The sequence below is a fragment of the Ictidomys tridecemlineatus genome, chromosome 7 (genome assembly GCF_052094955.1).
Source record: "Ictidomys tridecemlineatus isolate mIctTri1 chromosome 7, mIctTri1.hap1, whole genome shotgun sequence".
In the NCBI taxonomy this organism is placed as follows: domain Eukaryota; kingdom Metazoa; phylum Chordata; class Mammalia; order Rodentia; family Sciuridae; genus Ictidomys; species Ictidomys tridecemlineatus.
In genome coordinates, this window is record NC_135483.1 from 110,109,757 (window position 1) to 110,132,221 (window position 22,465).

Consider the following 22,465-nt stretch of genomic DNA (forward strand, 5'->3'; position numbering starts at 1 on the left):
AAGAACAACAGCAACACAGCAGCCTGGGAGCCACTCGTGTGGGTGGGGAAGGCTTGGATCGCCTTCCAAGTCCTGTTCTTGAAGAACGGACAGTAGTTTGAACTGTCTGGAGATTCCTCCTTGGAATACTGCACTCTCCAGGATCTCCTGACACATAGTCTGAATAATTTTTACCCTGGGGACACTAGACAAAGACTCTGAATCAGCTATTTTAAGTTAGTTCAAAGAACTGAAGGGAACCACATCTAAAGGATTGAAGTTTGAGAATGTTGTCAAACCAAATAAAGAATGTTAATAAGCATTGGAAATGATAAGAAAGAACTAAATAAATAGTGTAGATGTAAAAATCAAAAATTGAAATGAAAATTCCCTAGAGGGCCTGGACCGCAGATTTGGGCAGGCAGAATAAAAGATTCAATAAATGAGAAGATATGACGATGAGATTACCTGTCTGATGAACCAAAAGAAAAATGGAACACTCAGAAATCTGTAAGACACTACTAAGCATTCAGACACACACGATTGGAATCCCAGAAAAATAGAGGAGACACACAAGTGGGAATAAAGATCATTTGAAGAAATAGTAACCAAAAACTTCCTAAAGTTGATTTTAAAAAGTTCAAGAAACTCTTTGTAAAAGAAACTCTTGAGAGATCTAAACCTAGACACAGCATGATGAAAACCACCAAAGCCAAACACAGAGGGAGAATTCCCGTGGCAGTAAAAGTGACTCATTTTATACAAGTGATCATCAACATCAGGATTAACAGCTAAGTTTCATTAAAAACCACAGAGGCCAGAAAGCAATAGGAAGACCTGCAAAGTATTGAAAGGAAGACTGACAACCGAGAATTCTATGTTCAGCCAAGAGATTTTCTGAAAATGAAGACAAAATTCAAATAAAACCGAGAGAACAAATGGCTACATAATCAACATGAAATACTAAAGAAAGTTCTATAGGCTGAAATGAAAAGACACTAGAAATAATTAAAGTCCACATAAAGAAAATAAAGAGCAGCAGCAAAGGTAAAACTCACAAAGTTATTTTATAATATTAAACACTGTGCCCAACAACAGCAGAATACGCATTTTTCTCAATTACATAGGGAACATTCTCCAGGGCACAACATATGTTAGGATATGTAACAGTCTCGATGACCTTAAAATTATTGCACTGGAATCATACAATACAAGGTAAACATAATAGCCAAAACAACCTTGAGAAAGAACAAAATTGGAGGACTTTCTCATCTCAAAGCTTACTGAACAGCTACAGGATCAAGACTTTTCCACTGATGGAGGATGGGTCTACAGCTCAAAGGAATAGAACTGACAGCCAGGAAATAAAATTGATTTTTAAATTTATTTCTTATACATTATGCCATATTTATACACGCTCATAATATAATTTGAGAAATAAATTGATTTTGATGAATTGGTTTTTGATGAGGTTGTTATTTTAGTTTTCAGTTGTTATTAGGACAAATTATCACAAATTTAGTGGCATAAAGCCATGTAAATTTATTATTTGATAATTTTGGAAGTCAAAAGTTCGAAGTCCATCTCATGAGGCTAAAGGCAAGGCACTTGGAGGACTGGCTCCCTCCTAAGACTCTAGGGGAGTTGTCTTTCTTGTCTCCTCTCAGCTCTAGAAGTTTCCAGAATCTGTGGCCATGTCACTAACCTTGGCTTTCTCGACACCTTGTCCTGGATTGGACTTTTCTGTGTTCCACTCTAATGACCTTTTGAATTATATTTTTTTCTACTTAGATAATTCAGGATAATCTTCTGAACACAAGATCCTTAACTTAATCTGCAAAGTCTCTTTTGCTCTGTAAAGAAACAGTAGCAGATTCTAGGAATCAGGGTGTAGGTATTCATGAAGCCATTGTTCAGCCTAGCACAGGCACCATGTGTTTTGTGTCTAACCAATGTGCTTGGACAGTTGGATGTCCACATGCAAAGAATGAATTTGGACTACTCCCTCAAATCCTACAAAGATATTAGTTAAAAATTGATCAAAGACCAAAATTTAAGAGATGAAATATAAAATACTTAGAAGAAAACCTAAATGTTAAGCCAGGTGTGGTGGCACATGCCTATAATCCCAGCAGCTCTGGAGGCTGAGATAGGAGGATCCAGAGTTCAAAGCCAGCCTCAGCAATGGTGAGGCACAAAGCAATTCAGTGAGACGAAGTTTCTAATAAAATACAAAATTGGGCTGGGGATGTGGCTCAATGGTTGAGTGCTCTGAGTTCAATCCCTGGTTACCCCCCGACACCCCCCAAAAAAGAAAACCTAAGTATTAATATCTATGATCTAGGATCAGAAAGAAAACACCTAAAGCTCAAATAGTCAAGGAAAAAAGAGACAAATTGGACAAACTGATATGATTATTTGTTGGGGATGGTGAACTCTTACTATCTATAATTTTGGAATTATAGACAGTGCCTATGGCTTTTTAAAGATTGATTATATTTTTTAAAGATTGAATTTTATACTTTGCAATAGTGAATTTATGATATATGAATGTTTCATTTTTATAAAAAAAGAAATAGGAGGCAAGCCAATTTTGGCCCAGGGGCCACATTGCCAACCCCTACGCAAGAGAAAAAGATTTCTGTCATTTTTCTTTATTCACCATCAAGGAAATTTGAGTTCTTAATTAGTAGAGCATCCATAATATCTGCTGAATAAATGCATGAGTAATTAAATAAGTATAAGAGATCTAACACCAACTATTGAAAGAGTATAATCCATAACAGTTGTTACCAGATGACATTTATCTTTAATGAAGAGTAATCTTCATGATATTTATACGCTTTTCTTTTGATTCCTTATTAATACTTATCCTCTTAGTTAGTGGTTTAATTTGAATTAAGTAAATAAGCATAGGGCCCTTTATCTAACACCTATAAAATCAAAGACTTTTTAGGAAGAATTATTACATAGTCAAGAAAAATGGTATAAATTGACATGGCTAGGAATTGTAAATGCCCTTCTCCCCCATCTCTTTATGAGAAATAGCAGTGCTGTTTTGGCAATGACTGAGGTAGTTTTGCTGGCTTAACTGTTACTGTTTTGGCATCTCTTGTACTGAGCAGCTTATCAAGTGCTACAGAAGATAAGAAAGTATAAAGCTTTAGGGCACGTGTCTGTCCCTTTCAGTCACTTCAACCAGTTTTGAGGATGCAAAGCTAGCAAGAGCTCAAAGTTTATTAAATTAGACCACCAGGAGTTCTGGCATATTTTTTGATGAGGAAAATGAGGTAACTCGAATAGATGATCACATAGTTCCTTCCTTGCTCCAAAGTTCCTTCACCTCCATGTCTCAATATCACTCAGAACAAATGTAACTTAATGCAATGAACTCTCAGAGTTTCTAAAGCTATACTGTATCATTGTACTGTACTTCTCTTGAAAATGCTAAGTATTCATTTCAAGTTATGAAGAGAAAAACTAGACCCTAAGACTTCCATAAGTGAGTTACCAGAAAATCAATGGAGGAACCTGAAACAAAGTCCCTTTCCCACAGCTTCCTTCAGATTGCTCTGCTTACCAGACCACAGATAATCTTTAGCACAGTATAAAAGAACACTTCACCCATTGCTGAAATGAAGCCACCCCAAAGACAACTGCATTATCAATTTAATAGGACCCAACCCAGGAATCCAATAATGAAGGACAGGAATCCAATACAAGTAAACTACTTGATGTTGCCCACCACCTAAATTGCTCTACAGATGTCATTTTGTCAATCCAAAGCAGTGTGTTTCCTGCTAAGAAGGAATATTTTAACAGATACTCCTCTCCCAAATGAAAAGTCTGCTCAGATCTAGAACCATAAGCTCTATCCTTCCTAGAGTTCAGTCCATACCCATTTATTTATCATGAGCCTATCATGAATTCAGCACATGCCAGATGCTAGGTGCTGAATTATAAGAAATAAAAAATGTGCAAGACCTAGTCACTATTCTCTATGAGAGCAGATTGTCACTATGAGCCTGGCTGGGTCATGTTAGCAGGGTCTGCTGGCTACTTTGAATATTACCTACTCCACTGGAAAAAAAATATTTATCCTTTCAGAAGCTTATATTCATCCTATATAATTTAAGACATACCTAATTGGGATAGGTAAGTGGGGTAATACTTTGCAGTTACCTTCATCTATATTCAGAGAAATCAGAAGTGAATTTGTGAGAGAATTTTAAATTCTTATACATATAAGATCTCTAAGAAAGGCTGTGAATTCATTTGGGCATCAAGTTTCCAGAATGATAAAAATCTAGAGACAAGACTTCAGTGAGAAATAATTACATTTGAATTATTTATTATTAATACATAAGACTACAATTCTTACTCATTAATAACAAAGGTGGTAGAAATTTTAGCTTTGGATGATACAATTTTCATAGTTTGATCTAGATAGGCTTTTCAGGAAGCATTTTCAGAGAATTTCAGATTTCATTTATTTAGTGTATATGGTAATAAACAACTATTGAGCACAGAGCATAAATCAATGTGTAAAGTTTTTTCCTGCCCTTCCTTCCTGTCTTTTTTATTGAGCCAGGGGTTACGTGATATTTATTTATTTTTTTTTTGCACAAAATATGGTTTGTCAGTGTTCTTAATTTTCAATCAGTATTTGTTGTTGGTATATTTCTATTTTTATTATCAAGGACCTGTTTGTAGAAACTTTTTATAAATGGGTTAATGGACCACTTTATAATACAATATACAATTTTCGTTGTTTATGTTCTCTATCATGACATTTGCACCTGTTATAAGTTGGTTCTACCTTATTATCAGCTATCTTTCTTTTGGTTAGCCAAGTAAGTTTACTAAAATGAAGGCCAAGAACTGGTTGGCCTTAAATTTTCATTTTTATTTAGCAATTTTCTGCTTTTATTTTGTGAAAAGCTAAAGAGTTCTTCATATAATAATAATAATAAAAGTATGAGTCTTTATCTCTACCTCGCTGTCTGCCTCAGAAGAGGAAATGGTTGCAACAAAATGTTCTTTATTCCATAAAACAGCAGCGTTCAATTAGTCCTTAATAAGAGTCTCCAACTGATGGAATTAGGGTGGAAATCAGAGCCAAGATCCCAATTTATCACCATGTAAGTGAATGGCAGGGATTCCATTATCCAATCAATCCTGCCTCTTAATTCTGCAAAGGTCAGGCTGTGCCATTGTTGGTTATAAAACACCACTTCTGGCTCCATGGTCCACTTTAACTTTGTGCTAGACAGATCAAGTTCATTACAGGAGGCCTCATTCTAAGGGTTCATATTTTAAAATGGCATTCTGTGCTGTAGTTGGCCTTATATGTTAACATATTAGAGAATAATGCAAACTGAGGACTATGTCCTCAAACATTTATTCCTGTCATCTTTACATAGAGTCCCTTTAGCAATATTTTATAATAATTATCTTCATTTTTCTCTTTTTTTCCAAAGTACAAGGATATAATGGTTTGTCCAGTTTTTCTTGAATATAATGACACTGAATATTATGTTAGCAGCATCAATTCCATTCCAAATTAGACAAATTTGGAATGGGATTTACAAACCAGAATATTTATTTTCCCTTCTTTTAAAATTGGTCTTTCTAGACAGAAGGAAGGCCATTTTTATGGCTGCTTCTTTTCTTCCATTTTCTTTCATTTCCTGATAGACTGTGGAATAAGCTATATGCAAAAACTATGATACATTTCAAAGTAAAAAAGGTTTGTTAGTGGCAATGATTAATAGACTGCCACACTGTGCCTTGGGCCCTCATGGCATAAGAAAATGGGAAAAGGAGTTTCCCATTTGGACATAATACAGGAATTCAAGCCAGACCCAGTTTTGGTCTTGCCTACTGAGAATATTGGTAAGTTCTGAACAAATACTTCAAAGACCAGATTGCTTTTCAGGTCACACATGGCATCCAGTCTATCCCAAGTAAGCCAACATAAGATGAAATAAGATGACAAATATGTTATGAAAAGTTTTCTTGGCATGTTCCTAAGAGTATCTGTTGCTGGATTCTTGAGCGGCATTTCTGGAATTTTAGGACATAAGAAGCTGTCGCCTTGTGTTTTTCTCACAGTGTTGTTGGTGAAAAAGAGGAAACTTGTGTCCCTAGGTTCTAGAATATATTACTCATAAATAATTCCTAAAAGTAACGCTGGTGTTTTGCTTGTCTCTTTCATATTTACTACCAAATCTTGAGATCTCTTCCTTCTTGCTATGTAGTGGCCACTCTCTGGAACCAATATTGAAAAATAGTGATTATGATGATCATTATTTCATAGCCATAACCTCATTCAGAGACCATAGCAATTTCTTCTTTTGTCAGCCACACTCTCACCTCTCTCACATTCAAGATGACTTATTCTTCCTCAAACCTTGCTTGGAATATCTCTTGATATAAATAACAGATAGCTTAGTGGCCCCCCTTGTCTACAAACAAAATTCCACCACATTATATTTTCCCATTTACCTACCCGACTAGCTGCAGTCTCCAGACCTTCATTCTTTATGCATCATGGCCCTTGTGTACCATTTATGAGAATTGCATTTAGATTTTGGTTTGTCTGCTTGATTGATTGACAAATCTCCCATCCAAAGCAGTTCATATTAGACTAATCCTAGCTGGGCCATTCATCCTTGTCCATTTGTATTTGATAGTCCAGCCACACAAATACAGGATTTCTCTGCCTAAGGAATGTGAATCTTAGATTATGTTGCTTTGTTATAGAAATACACTTCTATAATCCACATTATACTGATTTCCAGGGCATGCTCCACAGGCTTCTTACATATATTGAGTTAGAAGATAATTGCATATATTCTAGAAAGCAGGCAAAGCATGAAACATTTATCCACTGAGAATTAAGAGTTGTAAGGTCTCCTCTCCCCTTCACCAAAAAAAATACCCCACAATGAAGCAATATTTTCCCTAAAACTTTCATTTCTTAGATAACAAAAAGTTGTGGCCTAGTACATAAGCCCATTCTTTCTCCTTTCTTGATTAACCCCAAATAGCACCAAATTCTTATATGATTCACTTACCCTTAGAATATTTGTTTCTAAGGACCGAGATCTGCTAAATGAGACCTGTCTCCTTTTCAAACAATCTTCTCTATTAACACAGAAAGAAAACTTCCCTTACTTCCTTAATTTCTGGTGGCGATATTATAGAATCCAGACTCACTCATTCACTATACACATTCTTCTCTCCATCTGTCTTTTCCCTAGACTCCAGAGACTATCCCAAGTTTCTAACCCATTCTAAGACACTAAGCTCTTTTCAAACTTAAAAAAAATTCTATGTTAATCTACCCTCTTAAGAGGATCTTTTCACATGTACAATAGAGTACTGTTATCTATAGGCACAATGTCATACAGCAGATTTACATAACTTATTCATCTCATGTAACTGAAATATTATATCCATCAATGAGCAGCTCTTACTTCCTGAGCCCCCAAGTACCTGGCAGCCACCATCCTATCCCTTTCTTCTATGAGTTTGACTATTTTAGATACCTTATATAAGTAGAACCTGGTAGTATTTTCTTCAGAGATTGTTTTATTTCACTGAGTATAATGTCTATAAAGTTCATCCATAACCTCTTTTCTATTGTCTTCTGAAGAGCTAAGAATTCAGCTCTTCCAGTATCTTCTGAAAGTTTATCCATCATAACTAGTTTGGTGGGATTTTTTTTTCTTTTTGAATTTGACAGATAACCACAATCTGTTCTATTGAAATCCAGAAGGGCCACCATAGCTATAGTCCCTGGCATGCTGTAAACAACCTCCAAAATCCCATCTGATTTTTTGCCACCACTTAGCATGGCAGCAGGAGGCATCTCCCAGGGTAGTGGAGAAAGCAGTCAGATTCTGGAGTAAGTTTCCTCCTTTCATGCTATTTGTTGTATTGTTTGCATAAAATGTGAGCTTCACAGTTCAATTTGTCCCAAGTTGCCTATGTTACTATGCACACCCTGTTCTGTAAAATGTAGAAGAGAGAAAGAGTCTGATCAATGCTCATATGTGTTTGTGCACGTGTGTGTTAGTGCTTTGCTTGTAGACTAACATGCACTTTATAGAACCTACACAATGATCATTTATGTTGCTGACTGACTGTCCTTTACTGTGTAGTTCACTTTGAGACCATGATTTACTTTCATATCTCTTAAGTGACACAGAATAAGAATATGAACCTGATTCAGGTGGAAATATAAGTTGAGTATCCTTTCACTGAGGTGCTTGGGAATAGAAGTATTTCAGATTGGGGATTTTTTTTCAGATTTTGGAATATTTGCCTGTATATCACAAGATACCTTGAGAATGGGACCACATACACCTTTTATGCATACCCTGAAGGTAATTTTATACAGCATTTTTAACATACCTATGTTTTGATTGTGGCCCATTGCGTGAGGTCTGGTGCAGAATTTTTTAACTATGGCATCATGTTGTCACTCCAAAAATTTAAGATTTTGAAGCATTTCACATTCTGAATTTTCAGATTAGGGATGTTCAGACTATATATAATTTTTTAAAAAACTAAAATGTTTCTACTTCTTTGCCATCATAAATCATTTAAATTATTGGTAATACAATTTAGATAATTGTAATTTTCCAAATGAGGGCCTTGTGGCTCCCCTCTATTAAATACATACTATAATGGGGACAAGGTACTATATGTGACATCCTTGAAGGAGGTAGGAACCATGAAAGAAGGGGGAAATATTCGCATAATTTAGGGATGTATTTATTCAGTCTAAATCTCCCTCCATGAGGAGGAAAATAAGACCATGTCAGTGATACATGTTTTAGTCACTTTCTCATTACTGTTACCGAAACAGCCTACTTTATAGAGAAAGGTTTTTGGCTTTGTCTTTTTCAACTCACAGTTTTGAAGTCCAGAAGTTCAAACAGCATGGCACAGCTCTGGCAAGGGCCCCCTTGATTGCATCACATCATGGTAAGCGACCAGGTGTATCTTTCAGTGTGTTCTCTCCCCCTCTCCTTATAAAGCCTCCAGTGTGCAATCATGAGGGCTTCTCCCTAACAACCTAAGATAATCTAATCACATTCTAAAGGTCCCACCTCAAAACTCTAGTCAGACTGTTTCAACCCTCTTACTACCACCAGTGTAAGACTTTGAGGGTTAAACTCATGCATAAACCATTAAAAAATGAACCTTATAAAAACATGGTATACAGAACTTCCCAGTAAAAAATACTCTTCAATATTCCCTTTTAGAAGGAGGACTTTACATGTATTTTATCAAATATAAGCAATAATATGATTTAGATTATAGCCTCTTACTAATCAATTTCTTCTCTTATTTCTATGAAAAGACAGAAGCTCCCTACGTTTTTGTTCTACAAGGATCTTATCCTCTCAGTCAGACTAGGTTGGGAAAGAACCTAATGAAAGAAAAGCTAATTCAAATTCATCAGTGCTGTCAAATGAAATTAAAATTTCATTAATCACAACAGTGCCATATTCATTTGACAAGAGGTGATCCCAACTTGTCTCAGATTATGTTATTCATTGAGACTACAGGCAAGGTGTGGTATATGAATGCATTTGTGGGCCCCTTGTAATTAGGCTACATCCTTGGAGTCTGCACATCCAGGTTGGAAACAACTGTTCTTAGGAGACAGGAAATAAAGCTGCTACAGTTACTGTTTTAATAAGCTTCCCATTGGCTTTAAAGTTCAATAATTTATTTGTTAGTAACTTTTTTTGCATAAGGCTCATTCAAATTATTTGGCTCATCTTTAGATTTTTAATATCAAAATTGAAAACATAATGTAATTTAAAATGAATAGTGAATCTTAATAGCTAGGCCTGATAGGAAGCTCAGGGAATTCTGAGAATGGCTTTGCAACTTCTGTGGAACTACAGAAGCTAGTGTGTGATAATTCTTAGAAGAAGAGGGCAGCAGGGCCTCACACTTGAGTATCAGAACTAACATTGGCAGTTACAACACCTCTGAGTATTGATCAGTGGACCTAGGATCTCCAGAAAAACCTAACTCTAAATGCTGCCCTTGCAAATGACCCATAGCACAAAGTGACAGGCATAGTGGTTTTCCTGCTGATTCTACTTTTTAAACTTTGGTGGATTTTTTTTTTTTTTAGATCTGCCCATTTTCACATAAAAATGTTCAATCACCCTAAAAACATAGGCCCGTCTTGCTTTGAACTTGGAAATTAGTTTTCTGAAAGTCATTCTGACATTTTGAAATTGTCAAAGGAGTCTTCCTTCCAAAGATTAATAATAAATTGCATATGCAAATTTTTTTCTGTATAAGAAAATTGGCATCATTTAACTGATAAATAACTTGCCTGCCTAGAGGCACACACCTGTAATAACTTGGAAAGCTGAGGCAGGAAGATCACAAGTTTAAGGCCAGCCCAGGCAACTTAGCAGGACTCTGTCTCAAAATAAAAATAAAAAAGAACTAAGGATCTGGAGCAGTGGTAGACCACCCCTGGGATCAATACCCAGCAACAACCTGCCTCCAAAAAAAACAAAAAATCAGTTTGTGGCTTTCCTTTTTCAGGAATTTAGAAATACATTTATCTGTTATTATTCTTAGGGGAACTGGTTCCAGGTCTTTCTATGGATACAGAAATTTGCAGATGCTAAAGTTTCTTATGTAAAACAGCATATTATTTGCATATAATCCATATATATCTTTAAATCATGTCTAGATTACTGAAAATATCTAATACAATGTAAATGATATGTAAATAGTTGTTGTATTGCTTAGGGAATAATGACAAGGAAAAATTTGTCCATGTTCAGTGCAAATTCAGTTTTTTTCTTTTAGAATATTTTTGATCTGCAGTTGGTTGAATCTGAATATGTGCTCGTGGTTACAGAAGGCTGAGTATATTAGCATTGAAAACATAGTTTCTTTTGGTGTATGGTGATAAGCCCAAACAAACTAAACGGGCACAGCTGGTGGTCAGAGCTGATCACTGGCCTCTTCAAAATGTGATTCTCAAGCTGGATCACCAACTCAGTCATTGCCTTCTTCAGAGTTTATTATTTTCTGTAAATAAGGATCATACAAACTTTGATTGTGTTGACCAAGATTTAAGACATAGAATATATTTTATAAGATATAAAGTTCTACACAACATTATTTTGATAACATTGCTGACCAGAGATTATTAATGGGCACAGTTGTACAGCATGTGGATATAGTTGCATTAGGACTGAACTTTAGCAATGCATTTATTGCATTGTGTGTAAGCAGTTATAAATGCATGATTGACAACAATAGAAACAAAAGTTCTTTGTATAAATGTGATACTTTCCAGTCTTCTGTGCCCATCAGAATGGAAGAACAACTTAGTTACTGACTGAATTAGAAAAAGGTCAGAATTTTGTAAGTTGAGGGAGCATGTATCCTGGGGAACCCCTGTGGAGGAAAAGTATGAGCCAAAGGGAAAGAGAGAAAGCATGGATATATAGAGAAGGGCTAGGAGGGAAATTCTTTGAATTAAGGACTGAAGATCCTGGACTTTATCAGAGGCAAATTTGTACATCTTATGTAAAGGGCTCACAACAATGGGAAGAGGAGGGACCCCATAGTTCTTTACTAAAAGAACTCACTACTCCTATCGATCATTTACTCTCACATTCCAATAGGAAAGACCCTGGTCTGACTTGTTAGCATTTCTGGTTCCAGACGGGCCTTGGAATTGATTTCCAAGTTCTACTATATAGCCACAGTAGCCAATATGGAGGAGATGTCAAGCCTGAATTCTACCTGGATCTTAACTGGATGCCTCACTGGAGCAGAAGTTGACTGCAATAGAAAATCAGATCCATGAAATTCCTTCCCAGTGAGACCATGGTCCCAGGTTTATGCCAGGTAGTCAGTCTACATATTAGAAAGAAGTACATCATTAAAAATGATCAATTGCAATGAGCGGAGGCTTATTTAATATTAAAAAAAAACCTAAATGAATGCATTTATGATATGAATCTGGAACTGGCAAAATTATAAAAACCCATATCCCCAATTCAGAAGTAATAAATAAATCTGTTTCTAGAATGAAACCATGTGGCTCTCAGAGGATTTAGGGGTTTTCCCCCAAAAAAAAAAATCATTTATTTATTTATTTATCTACCTACCTACCTATTTATTTATTTATTTTTACACAATTGTAGCACAACTTTCCATTTCTCTGATTGTACACAAAGTAGCATCACACTGTATGTGCAGTCATACATGTACCTAGGGTAATGATGTCCATGATTCCACCATCTTGCCTGCTCCATGCACCCTCTTTACCCTCCTTCCCCTTTGCCCATCAAGGATTCTCCATTTTCCCCATGCCTCCCCTCTCCCTGTTATGGATCAGCATCCACTTATCAGAGAGAACATTCAGCCTTTGGTTTTTTGAGATTGTCTTACTTCACTTAGTATGATATTCTCCAACTCCATACATTTATCTACAAATGCCATGATTTTATTCTCTTTTAATGCTGAATAGTATTCCATTTTGTAAATATATCATAGTTTCTTTATCCATTCATCTGTTAAAGGGCATCTAGTTTGCTTCCACAGTTCACCTTTTGTGAATTGAGCTGCTGTGGCTAAATTGATGTGGCTGTGCTACTATAACATGCTGATTTTAAGTCCTTAGGGTATAGACTGAGAAGTGGAATAGCTGGGTCAAATGGTGGTTCCATTCCAAGTTTTCTAAAGAATCTCCATATTGCATTCCAGATTGGTTGCACCAATTAACAGTCCTACCAGCAATATATGAGAGTGTACCTTTTTCCCCACATCCTCGCCAACATTTATTGTTGTCTGTATTGATATAACTGCATTCTGACTAGAGTCAGATGAAATCTTAGAGTAGCTTTGATTTGGACTTCTCTAATTACTAGAGATTTTAACATTTTTTCGTATATTTGTTGATTGAATATATATCTTCTTCTGAGAATTATCTGTTCAACTCCTTAGCCCATTTATTGACTAGGCTTGTTTGTATTTTGTATTAATTTTTTGAGTTCTTTATATATCCTGGAGATTAGTGCCCTATCTGACATGCATCTAGCAAAAATTTACTTTCAAAATGTAGGATCTCTATTCACCTCATTGATTGTTTCTTTTGCTGAGAAGAAGCTTTTTAATTTGAATCCATCCCATTTATTAATTATTGATTTTATTTCTTACACTTTAGGAGTCTTAAGGAAGTTAGAGCTAATATGATGTGATAGGGATTTGGGCCTACCTTTTTTCCTCTATTAGGTGCAGGGTCTCTAGACTAATTCCTAGGTCCTTGATCCACTTTGAGTTGAGTTTTGTGTATGGTGAGAGAGAGAGTTTAATTTTATTTTGTTGCAGATGGATTTCCAGTTTTCCCAGCACCATTTGTTGAAGAGGCTATCTTTTCTCTAATATATGTTTTTTGGCACCTTTGTCTAATATGAAATAACTGTATTTATGTGGGTTTTTCTCTGTGCCTTCTATTCTGTACCATTGGTCTGCAAGTCTATTTTGGTGCCAATAGCATGTCATTTTTGTTACTATAGCTTTGTAGTATAGTTTGAGGCCTGGTATTGTGATGCCTCCTGCTTCTCTCTTCCTGATAAGGATCACTTTGGCTATTCTAAGTCTCTTGTTTTTCTAAATGAATTTCATGATTACTTTTCCTATTTCTATAAGGAATAACGTTAGGATTTTAATTGGAATTGCATTGAATCTGTATAGCACTTTGAGTAGTATGGCCATTTTGACAATATTAATTTTTCCTATCCAAGAGCATGGGAGATCTTTCCAACTTCTGAGGTCTTCTTTAATTTCTTTCTTTAGTGTCCTATAGTTTTCATTGTAGAGGTCTTTTTTACCTGTTTTGTTTAAGTTGATTCCAAAGTATTTGATTTTTTTTTTGAGGCTATTGAGAATGGGGTAGTTTTTCTAATTTCTCTTTCAGGGGATTCACCACTGATGTACAGATATGCCTTTGATTTATGGGTATTGATTTTATATCTTGCTACTTTGCTTAATTTTGTTAATTAATTCTAGAAATTTTTTGGTGGGGTTTTTGGATCATCTAAGTATGGAATCATGTTGTCAGCAAATAATGATAGTTTGAGTTCTTTTTTTCCTATTTGTATTCCTTTAATTTCCTGTGTCTGTCTAATTGTATTGCCTAGCATTTCAAGGACTGTGTTGAATAGAAGTGGCAAATGAGAACATCCCTGTCTTGTTCCAGTTTTTAGAGGGAATGCTTCCAATTTTTCTCCATTTAGAATGATGTTGACCTTGAGTTTTGCATAGATAGTTTTTATAATGTTGAAGTATGTTTCTACTATCCCTAGTTTTTTGTGTGTTTTAAGCATGACAGGGTGCTTTATTTTGTCAAATTCTTTCTCTGCATCGATTGATATGATCATATCATTCTTTAAGTCTATTGATGTGATGAATCATATGTTTTAATTTCCATATGTTGAACCAATCTTGCATCCCTAAAATGAAGCCCACCTGATCATGGTGCACTATTTTTTAAATATTTTTTTATTCAATTTGCTGGAATTTTATTGAGAATTTTTGCGTCAATGTTCATCAGGGATATTGGTCTGACATTTTCTTTGATGTGTCTCTGCCTTGGTTTTGGTATCAGGATGATACTAGCTTCATAGAATGAATTTGGAAGGCTTTCTTCCTTTCCTATTTCATGGAATAATATGAGAAGTATTAGTATTAATTCTTCATTGTAAGTCTTATAGAACTTAGCTGTGAATTCGTCTGGTCCCAGACTTTTCATTGTTGGTAGGCTTTTGATGGTATTTTCTATTTCCTTCCTTGAAATTTATCTGTTTAAATGTTGTATGTCCTCTTAAGTCAGTTTGTGTTGATCCTATGCCACTAGGAATTTATCAGTGCCTTGAGATTTTCTATTTTCCTGAAACATAAATTTTCAAAATTGTTTCTAATTTTCTTCTGTATTTCAATAGTGTCTGTCATGATATTTCCTTTTTCATAACAAATTTTAGTAATTTGAGTTTCCTCCCTCCTTATTTTCATTAGAGTGGCTAAGAGTTTGTCAATTTTATTTATTTTTTTCAAAGAACTAGCTTTATTGTTTTGTCAATTTTTCAATTTTTTTTTTTTTTTTAGTTTTAATTGCATTGATAGGATTTAGATTTTTCCCTGGCATTTTTTTTTTTTTAGTATCTAAAAAACCCTGTCATTTTCTTTCTAATTTGTGAAATGATTTTCATTTAATTTTATCATGGCTCATTTCTCTCCTTCAGAACATTTTCTTATGATTCCCTGATAAAGTCCATGCTGTAACACATTCCCATTATAAAACTACAATAATATATAAGCACCAACAAAACGACAATATGCAATAGATAAACATTAAAGACTAGGAGAAGAAATTAGGCACCTGGGTAGTAAATTTTTATCCTTGAATACCCTGTTTCATTCTTGCCTTTTGTGAGTGTTTTTGGTCCTCCAGTAGACTGAAGTTTTAAGGAGCCAGTTCTCGCAGTTCTCCCAGGCCAGTCTTTTCTTTCTACAGAATTGTTAAGCTGCACTTTTTAGTGACAGAGTGATAGCTATTCTTCACCCAAATTACATTAGAGAAAGGCAACGTTTCCATTGTGTTCCTTCTTATTGTGCTTTGTGCTTTAAGCACCTCTTTCGGCCTGTTTTCTCTAGAGAATTAAATGAAGGCTACTGACAGCCTGGGACTCTTCAAAAAGTAGTTTCAACTCAATAAATACTGATTAGACACCTCCATTCACCCCATTTTCTTGGAAAATATAGACTTCATGAATACATAACCCCTCCCTGCCTGAGACTCACTAGTTATTATTTTTCTTTTTCCCAGGAGACACACAGGACTACAGGCCTGTGCAGGTATATAGAATACAAATTGCATTTCTGTGATCAGTATTTAAGGTCCAAAGTGGCCCTACGTGTATTTAGGACTAAGGTGAGGAAAAGAAAAAAGTAGTGAGAGGAAAAGAAACACAGAAAAGGAGTCAAGGTGATGACTTTCAAACATGTTTGTTCTCCTAGCAGCACTGCTGGGCCCAAACCACCACACACGCCTCAGCCCAAAGCATGCCAACCCTGAACTCTGGAGGTGGAAGGATTTACTTGGGCTTTGAAAGAAGAGCAAAGATTTGTTAGGTGGAATGAATAGCATGAAGACATTTTTAAATAGCAGATGGGCTGGGACTATAGCTCAGTGGTAGAGCACTTGCCTAGCATTTGCAAGGACCTGGATTCCATCCCCGGTACCAAAAAATATAAAACTCAGACACATAAGGGGCAACAGAACAAGTAATTCCATGTGGATGGGAAATCTTTTTAAAGAAATACTGTTTTCACAGTTAAGAAAAATAGCTTAATATCTTCCCACAAAGACCTGTCCTGTCTTCCAATAGCCTGTCCTTGTGGTTAGCTACACTGCCACAGGGGGAAGCATGGGAGCTTACAGAGTTAAAGCAGTTAGCTAATACATGAATAAGGAATCAAATGTTTAGACCAAAGGAACATACAACTTGACAGGTTTTCCTTCTCATTCTGACCTTGGGTTTCATATGAAAGAGAAGGGGACATAAACGCCCTACCTTGTATTGATAGCTTTAGAAAAAAAATACATCCATGTCAAAGAGGATAACCATCTATTTGCTCTTAGGTTCATGCGTAGGGGAAATGCTTTTTAAATGAATTTTTAGTTTATCCCTTATTTGTAAAAAGTTTTTTTTTTTTTGGTGGAGATACTTTCTTATATTTCAAATGAAAGCCAAAGTGCTTTGTTTAAATTAATTTACATTGATATTTACTGAAGATTATAGAAAGAACCCATAAAGTCAATGAAAGCATCATGTACATGGTGCAATCAGGCCAGCTCCACCTTCCACTGCTAACTCTGCTTCCTAGGATCTGTTGTGTTGAGGTCATGCATTTTCATTTTTGTAGATTTTTTTTTCTTCTTTACTACCCTATGAATTTTGGAGGGCAGACTTTTCTCAGTTACAAACTCTCACCTCCTTATTCATATTGGAGCCTCTCCTGACCCTTTCATTCCACTCCTGTCCGCATTCACAGCATGAGATGCAATCCATTTATTACTTAATTCCTTACTTTCCTCACGCCCATTTCCACTTCTCTTTTTCCATCTCCTTTGATTTTGCCCTCACATATCCTTTACCTTGTGGTTTCTCTTTTCCCTGGGAGCTCTGCGGGAGAGAGCCAAATAGAACCCCATGGTTAAAAATAGTTTCTGACATTATTTGTGACTCCCAAAAAGTAGCCTCACAAATCACCTTTTCTCTTTTGATTTCCGGCTAACGTGCTGACAGAGCTCCAATCTTGTTTTCTGATTATCCCATTACAGAGTGCTCACCCTCGAATTTAGTGGGAATGTACAACCAGTGGTTGTGTTTGGAAAGCACTGCCTAGTCATCATTCACAATTTTATGGAATTAGAAAGGCAAAAGGAGGGAAGGACTGGTATTAAATTCTTATTTTAAAGGAAGAGCATTAATTAATTGTATTGGTAATTGGTGAGCCATTCGTTCTTTTCCAGTACACCTGTACTAGCTCCATCTTTGGAGCCTTCTGGGTGGAATCATGCTATGAAGCAGCCTTCTTTTCATTGCTTCTCTTACGGATAAGGTTCTGTTCCATATTGAGGAGACATGACTGATAAATGCAGCTTCAAAAAGATTGACAAACTGAACTGGCTGCCCATTCAAATGCCATTTCAGGGGGAAAAAATCCCACAAACAAATGCAAAAGAAGTTACCTAAGAATTTACTAAATGTACTCATTGTTTTCACCATAAAATTATAAATGTTGATAGTCAGTAATCACAAGGAACCACTAACAGTCTGGCAGTAACTGTCTTGTGAGGTGTAGTGTGTGTGTGTGTGTGTGTGTGTGTGTATGTGTGTGTGTGTGTGTTAGCCATGCTATGAAAACATCCTACAAACAACTCCATTCATATGAAGCCACAGTGCCCAAGAGGCTAAATGATCGCCTATTAGCATTGACTGTTTGGAGGCATAAGAAGAAATTTCCAGTGCAAATAATACCACTTGCCTTATGCATTCTTAGGAATGCTTATATTCAGCAGGAAATTTCTTAATACATAGTTGTTTCAATTGACATGCAAAAGTACATCTGAGAATACAATATGCCATGTAGTTGAGAGTTGGACCATCTCACAGATACCATGTGAACTCTTTGAGGAAATGATAATGGAATTTCTATTCATGGTGCTAAGAAATTCCTGTCCTTTGTTCTCTTCTGTGAAGGCATAGATCATATTTTAGTTGAAGCATTTCCCTGTATGCTTCTTCAGGCAACTCAGTAAATTCAGATAAGTCAACCACCTCTTCCAAGGAATGTAATTTGGCAGTCTGGGCCAGAGTGTTATTTCTTGGGTTATATTCAGCAGGTATTACTAACAGATAAGTGATTTTCCTATAACTTAGAGAGTTCCACATAATTTTTTTTTTATTCTTTCCTGTTCTTGACAGGTGCATGAGGCAGTCCCGTGTTACAGTGAGTGCAATCAGTATTCCTGGGTTGTAGAAAACTGGTCTCCATGCAAAATCAATAATGAGCTGAGGTCTCCGCGTTGTGGAAGAGGAACACAAACTAGGAAAATCAGGTGTGTGAAAACGGAGAGATTTGGGAGGTGGGAACATCAGAACTTACATTTAAAAAATAAATAAAAACAACAGTGTTCCCTATCCAACTATACCTTGCTCTTTATCACCATGTACTCTGGCTTTTGCTCATCTTCATGGCATCCTTGGAAGCATATGTATTTTAACCAGCCCTGTTTTAATGAGATTTCCTCTGCAATGCAGCCCCAATAGTGTTTCCTGCATTTCAATTGGTAGGAAAGCCAGCGCATGGAATAAGCTGGTATCACTCCACTGATGCTTGGCCACCAGTGCTGACAGATTAGGATGTTTTAACTCACTCTCTCTCTCTCTCCATTTCTCTCTCTATCTCTCTCCACACTATCATTAGTGTAGTTGATGGATGTTTACTACTTTGGGATGCCTATAGATTGAAAAAGTCAATTTAAAACTCCACAATTAGCTTTGGAAACTAAAATATGACATGCCTATGAATAGTAGCTGTAGATTTTAATATAAAACGAGCACATCTCTAAGAGAATTTGGAAATGCTGTGCTGAGAGATCTTGCTTAAAGGTTTTGTTTTGTAAATACAGCAGTGGTAACCAAAGGGTACACTTGATACGAGTTTGTCAAGTTGGTTTGTTTGGAAATGACTTGAAAGAATAAAGAATCATTTCTTTATCCAATAAGGATAATGGCAATAAACATAAAATACCTTACAATCAAAAGTTAAAATATTCATACACAACAATTATTATGTAAAATAAAGAGAACATAGTATAGTCAACTATTTAGTTGTATACGAATAGTATTTTTGCCAGAATTATGAAATGCTGTTTTAAATTGGCAGAAAGTGCCTAAATCAGCTGGCTGTTGAGTTAACTGTTAGATGAAAATCAGTTGTCAAAGCAGAGCTTATGAGTGTGTTGACCATTATTCAACATTAGTGAAACTTGATTCAGTAATTCAGTATATAACCACCTTTTTCTTGGGTCTGGTACTGGGAATTGAATCCAGGGTGCACTACCACTAAGCTACACCCCCCCCCATCATTCTATTTTTATTCTGAGATAGTGTCATGGTTTCGATGTAAAGTGTGCCCCAAAACTCATGTGTGAGACAAAGCAAGAAGGTTAGAGGAAAAATGATTGGGTTATGAAAGCCTTAAAGTTATCAGTAAATTAATACTCTGATGGAGATTAACTGAGTGATAACTGAAGGCAGGAAGGATGTGGCTGGAGGAGGTGGGCATTGGGGGTTGTGTTGGGGTAGGTATTTTGTATCTGGCGAGTGGAGTCTTCAACTTCCTGATCATCATGTGCAACCCCTTGCCATAGTATTCTGCCTCACCCTGAGCCCCAAGAAATGGAGCCAGTCTTCTGAAGACTGAATCCTCTGGAACCATGAGCCCCCCAAATAAACTTTTCTTCCTCTACAATTGTTCTGGTCAGGTCTTTTAATCACAGGAACAAAAAAGCTGACTAAAACAGAAGTGGTCTTGTTAAGTTACCCAGACTCACCTTGACCTTGTGATCCTCCTGCCTTGGATCCCACAGTAGCTGGGAGTACAGGTGTGTGCCACTATGAGCAGCACATACCTTTGACCTTCCCTAAGTTGTGAAATCACAGGTAGGCATGAGACTAACTGAAGGCAAAATTATTAAGGTGCTTCTTATCACCAACCCAAGAAAATGGCTAGTAGACCAAGTCCCTTTCTTTCCTTCTGTTTATTGCTCTTTCTCCTAGAAATCATGTGCTTAGGTTTTCACAAACTTTGTGCTTTTACTGTTTTCTGTTCAAAATCTCCTCCTATGTCTTATTCTCACATGGTTTTGAAGAAAGACTGGGTAACCCAGTTGATACAGTAATATGCAAATGAGATGTGGCATCTCTTACTCTTGTTCCATTCCCACTTCTTTGCAATATTAAAAGAAAGTCTCAAGAGAGACAGAATACTTTAAGAAAACAAATTAGTACTGGCAGAATTGCATCAGGTTGAAGAAAATACACAGGTGGGTCTTTCAGCCATACTGCTCAGCTCAAACCTCTGGAGCCTGATTTAAAAAAAAAAAAAAAACAAAAAAAAACCACATACACACAACCAAATATGATTTCTAAAATGGGTTAATTATTCCCTTACCAAATTCATGAGTCAGGGCTCTAATCTCTTATCTTATAAGGTGACTATGTTTGGAGATGAAGAGATAGTTAAGGTAATGAAGTCCTTGGCTTGGGTCCTAAACCAATCATCTGACTGGTATCCTTATAAAGGGAGACTACTACACAGATACATACAGAAAAAAGACCACATGAAAACACAAGAGCCAGGCACAGTGGTGCATACCTGCAATCCCAGCAGTTCAGGAGGCTGAGGTAAGAGAATTGCAAGTTCAAAGCCAGCTTTAGCAATTTATCAAGGCCCTAAGTATCTGACCGAGAGCCTGCTCTAAAATTAAACATAAAAAAGGTCTGGGTATGTGGCTTAGTGGTTAATCACCTCTGTGTTTCATCCCTGGTACCAAAAAAAAAAAAAAAAAAAGGACACAGGAGAAAAGATGGCCATCTGCAAGCCAATGAGAGAGGCCTGAGAAGAAACCAATCTTACCAACAACTTGAACTCAGACTTTTAACCTCCAGAATTAGGAGAAAATAAATTTATGCTCTTGATATCACCCTGTATATGGTATTTGGTTATGCAGTCCTAGCAAACTATTGTGTAATCATTGTATAACATGCTTCATGTGCATGGTTACATTTAAATACGTGAAGCTAATCTTCCAGGCACCTTGCATTCCAAACTATTATAAAAACTATTAATAAAACAGTTTATATATTATTTTAGACAACTTTTTTGCTGCTGTGACTGAAAGAGCAGCAAGAACAATTTTAGAGGAGGCAAAGTTTATTTCAGGGCTCACAGTTTAAGAGGTCACAATCCATAGAAGCCAGATCCATTCTTAAGGGCTGGAGGTCAGGCAGAATATCGTGGCGGAAAAGTGTGGCAGAAGAAAGCAACTCACATGATGATCAGAAGCAGAGACAGACTAAGCTCAGCACCACAAATATATACCCCAAAGGCATGTCCCAAATGACCCACCACCTCCAGCCACACCTTACTTGCCTTCAGTTACCACTCAGTTAATCCTATCAAGGGATCAATTCACTGATTGGGTTAAGGCTCTCATACCCAATCATTTCTCCTCTGAACCTTCTTTCATTGTTTCACATATGACCTTTTAGAAGACACCTCACATCCAAACCATAACATATCTTATCTTTCTTAAAACCTCTGAACTAAAGAATATCTTTATGGTTTGTCCTGGATTGCAATCACTTGACAACTCAAAGCACATTTAGGATCATTTGCTTTCTATACATTAGATGCTTCTCAAGGCACATAACATTAAAAATATATATATATATATATATATATGTTTATCTCATCAAGGAATACATCAGTAGAGAAAAATTAAGCTCAGAAGTTCATATATAATGAGATGTCTTTGCTATGAAATGTCAAGAAGAAAAAATAAAACTGAGTTGGAACGATGGGGGTTACTGTTTTAGAAAGATACAATTTTATGATATATAAGCATAGACCCAAATAAACTGAGAAACCTGAATGAATGTGAATATGTACAGAAGGAGAATCCTAGGAGGAAGGACTCTATAAAACTGGAAACTTCTTGGCTTGTTGGAAGAATAGTAAGATATCCCATATGGCTAGTGCCAGTATTCAGACCATGTGGTATATTCTAAAATAAAGACAAGACAGGGTGTTGTTCTAACAGCAGCATGACTCCATGAAGGTT

The 22,465-nt window shown here is 36.2% G+C and overlaps 1 protein-coding gene across 7 annotated transcripts in view; it reads left to right on the top strand.

Annotated features, from left to right (window-relative positions):
• The window catches only part of Thsd7b (thrombospondin type 1 domain containing 7B), an 809,752-nt gene that overhangs the window by 691,539 nt on the left and 95,748 nt on the right, over positions 1–22,465 (top strand). For all 7 annotated transcript variants that reach the window (XM_078017320.1, XM_005315833.4, XM_078017322.1 and 4 more), the window contains one exon: positions 18,540–18,673. In XM_078017320.1, coding sequence (XP_077873446.1) covers positions 18,540–18,673 — 134 coding nt within the window. The remainder of the gene's footprint in view (positions 1–18,539; positions 18,674–22,465) is intronic.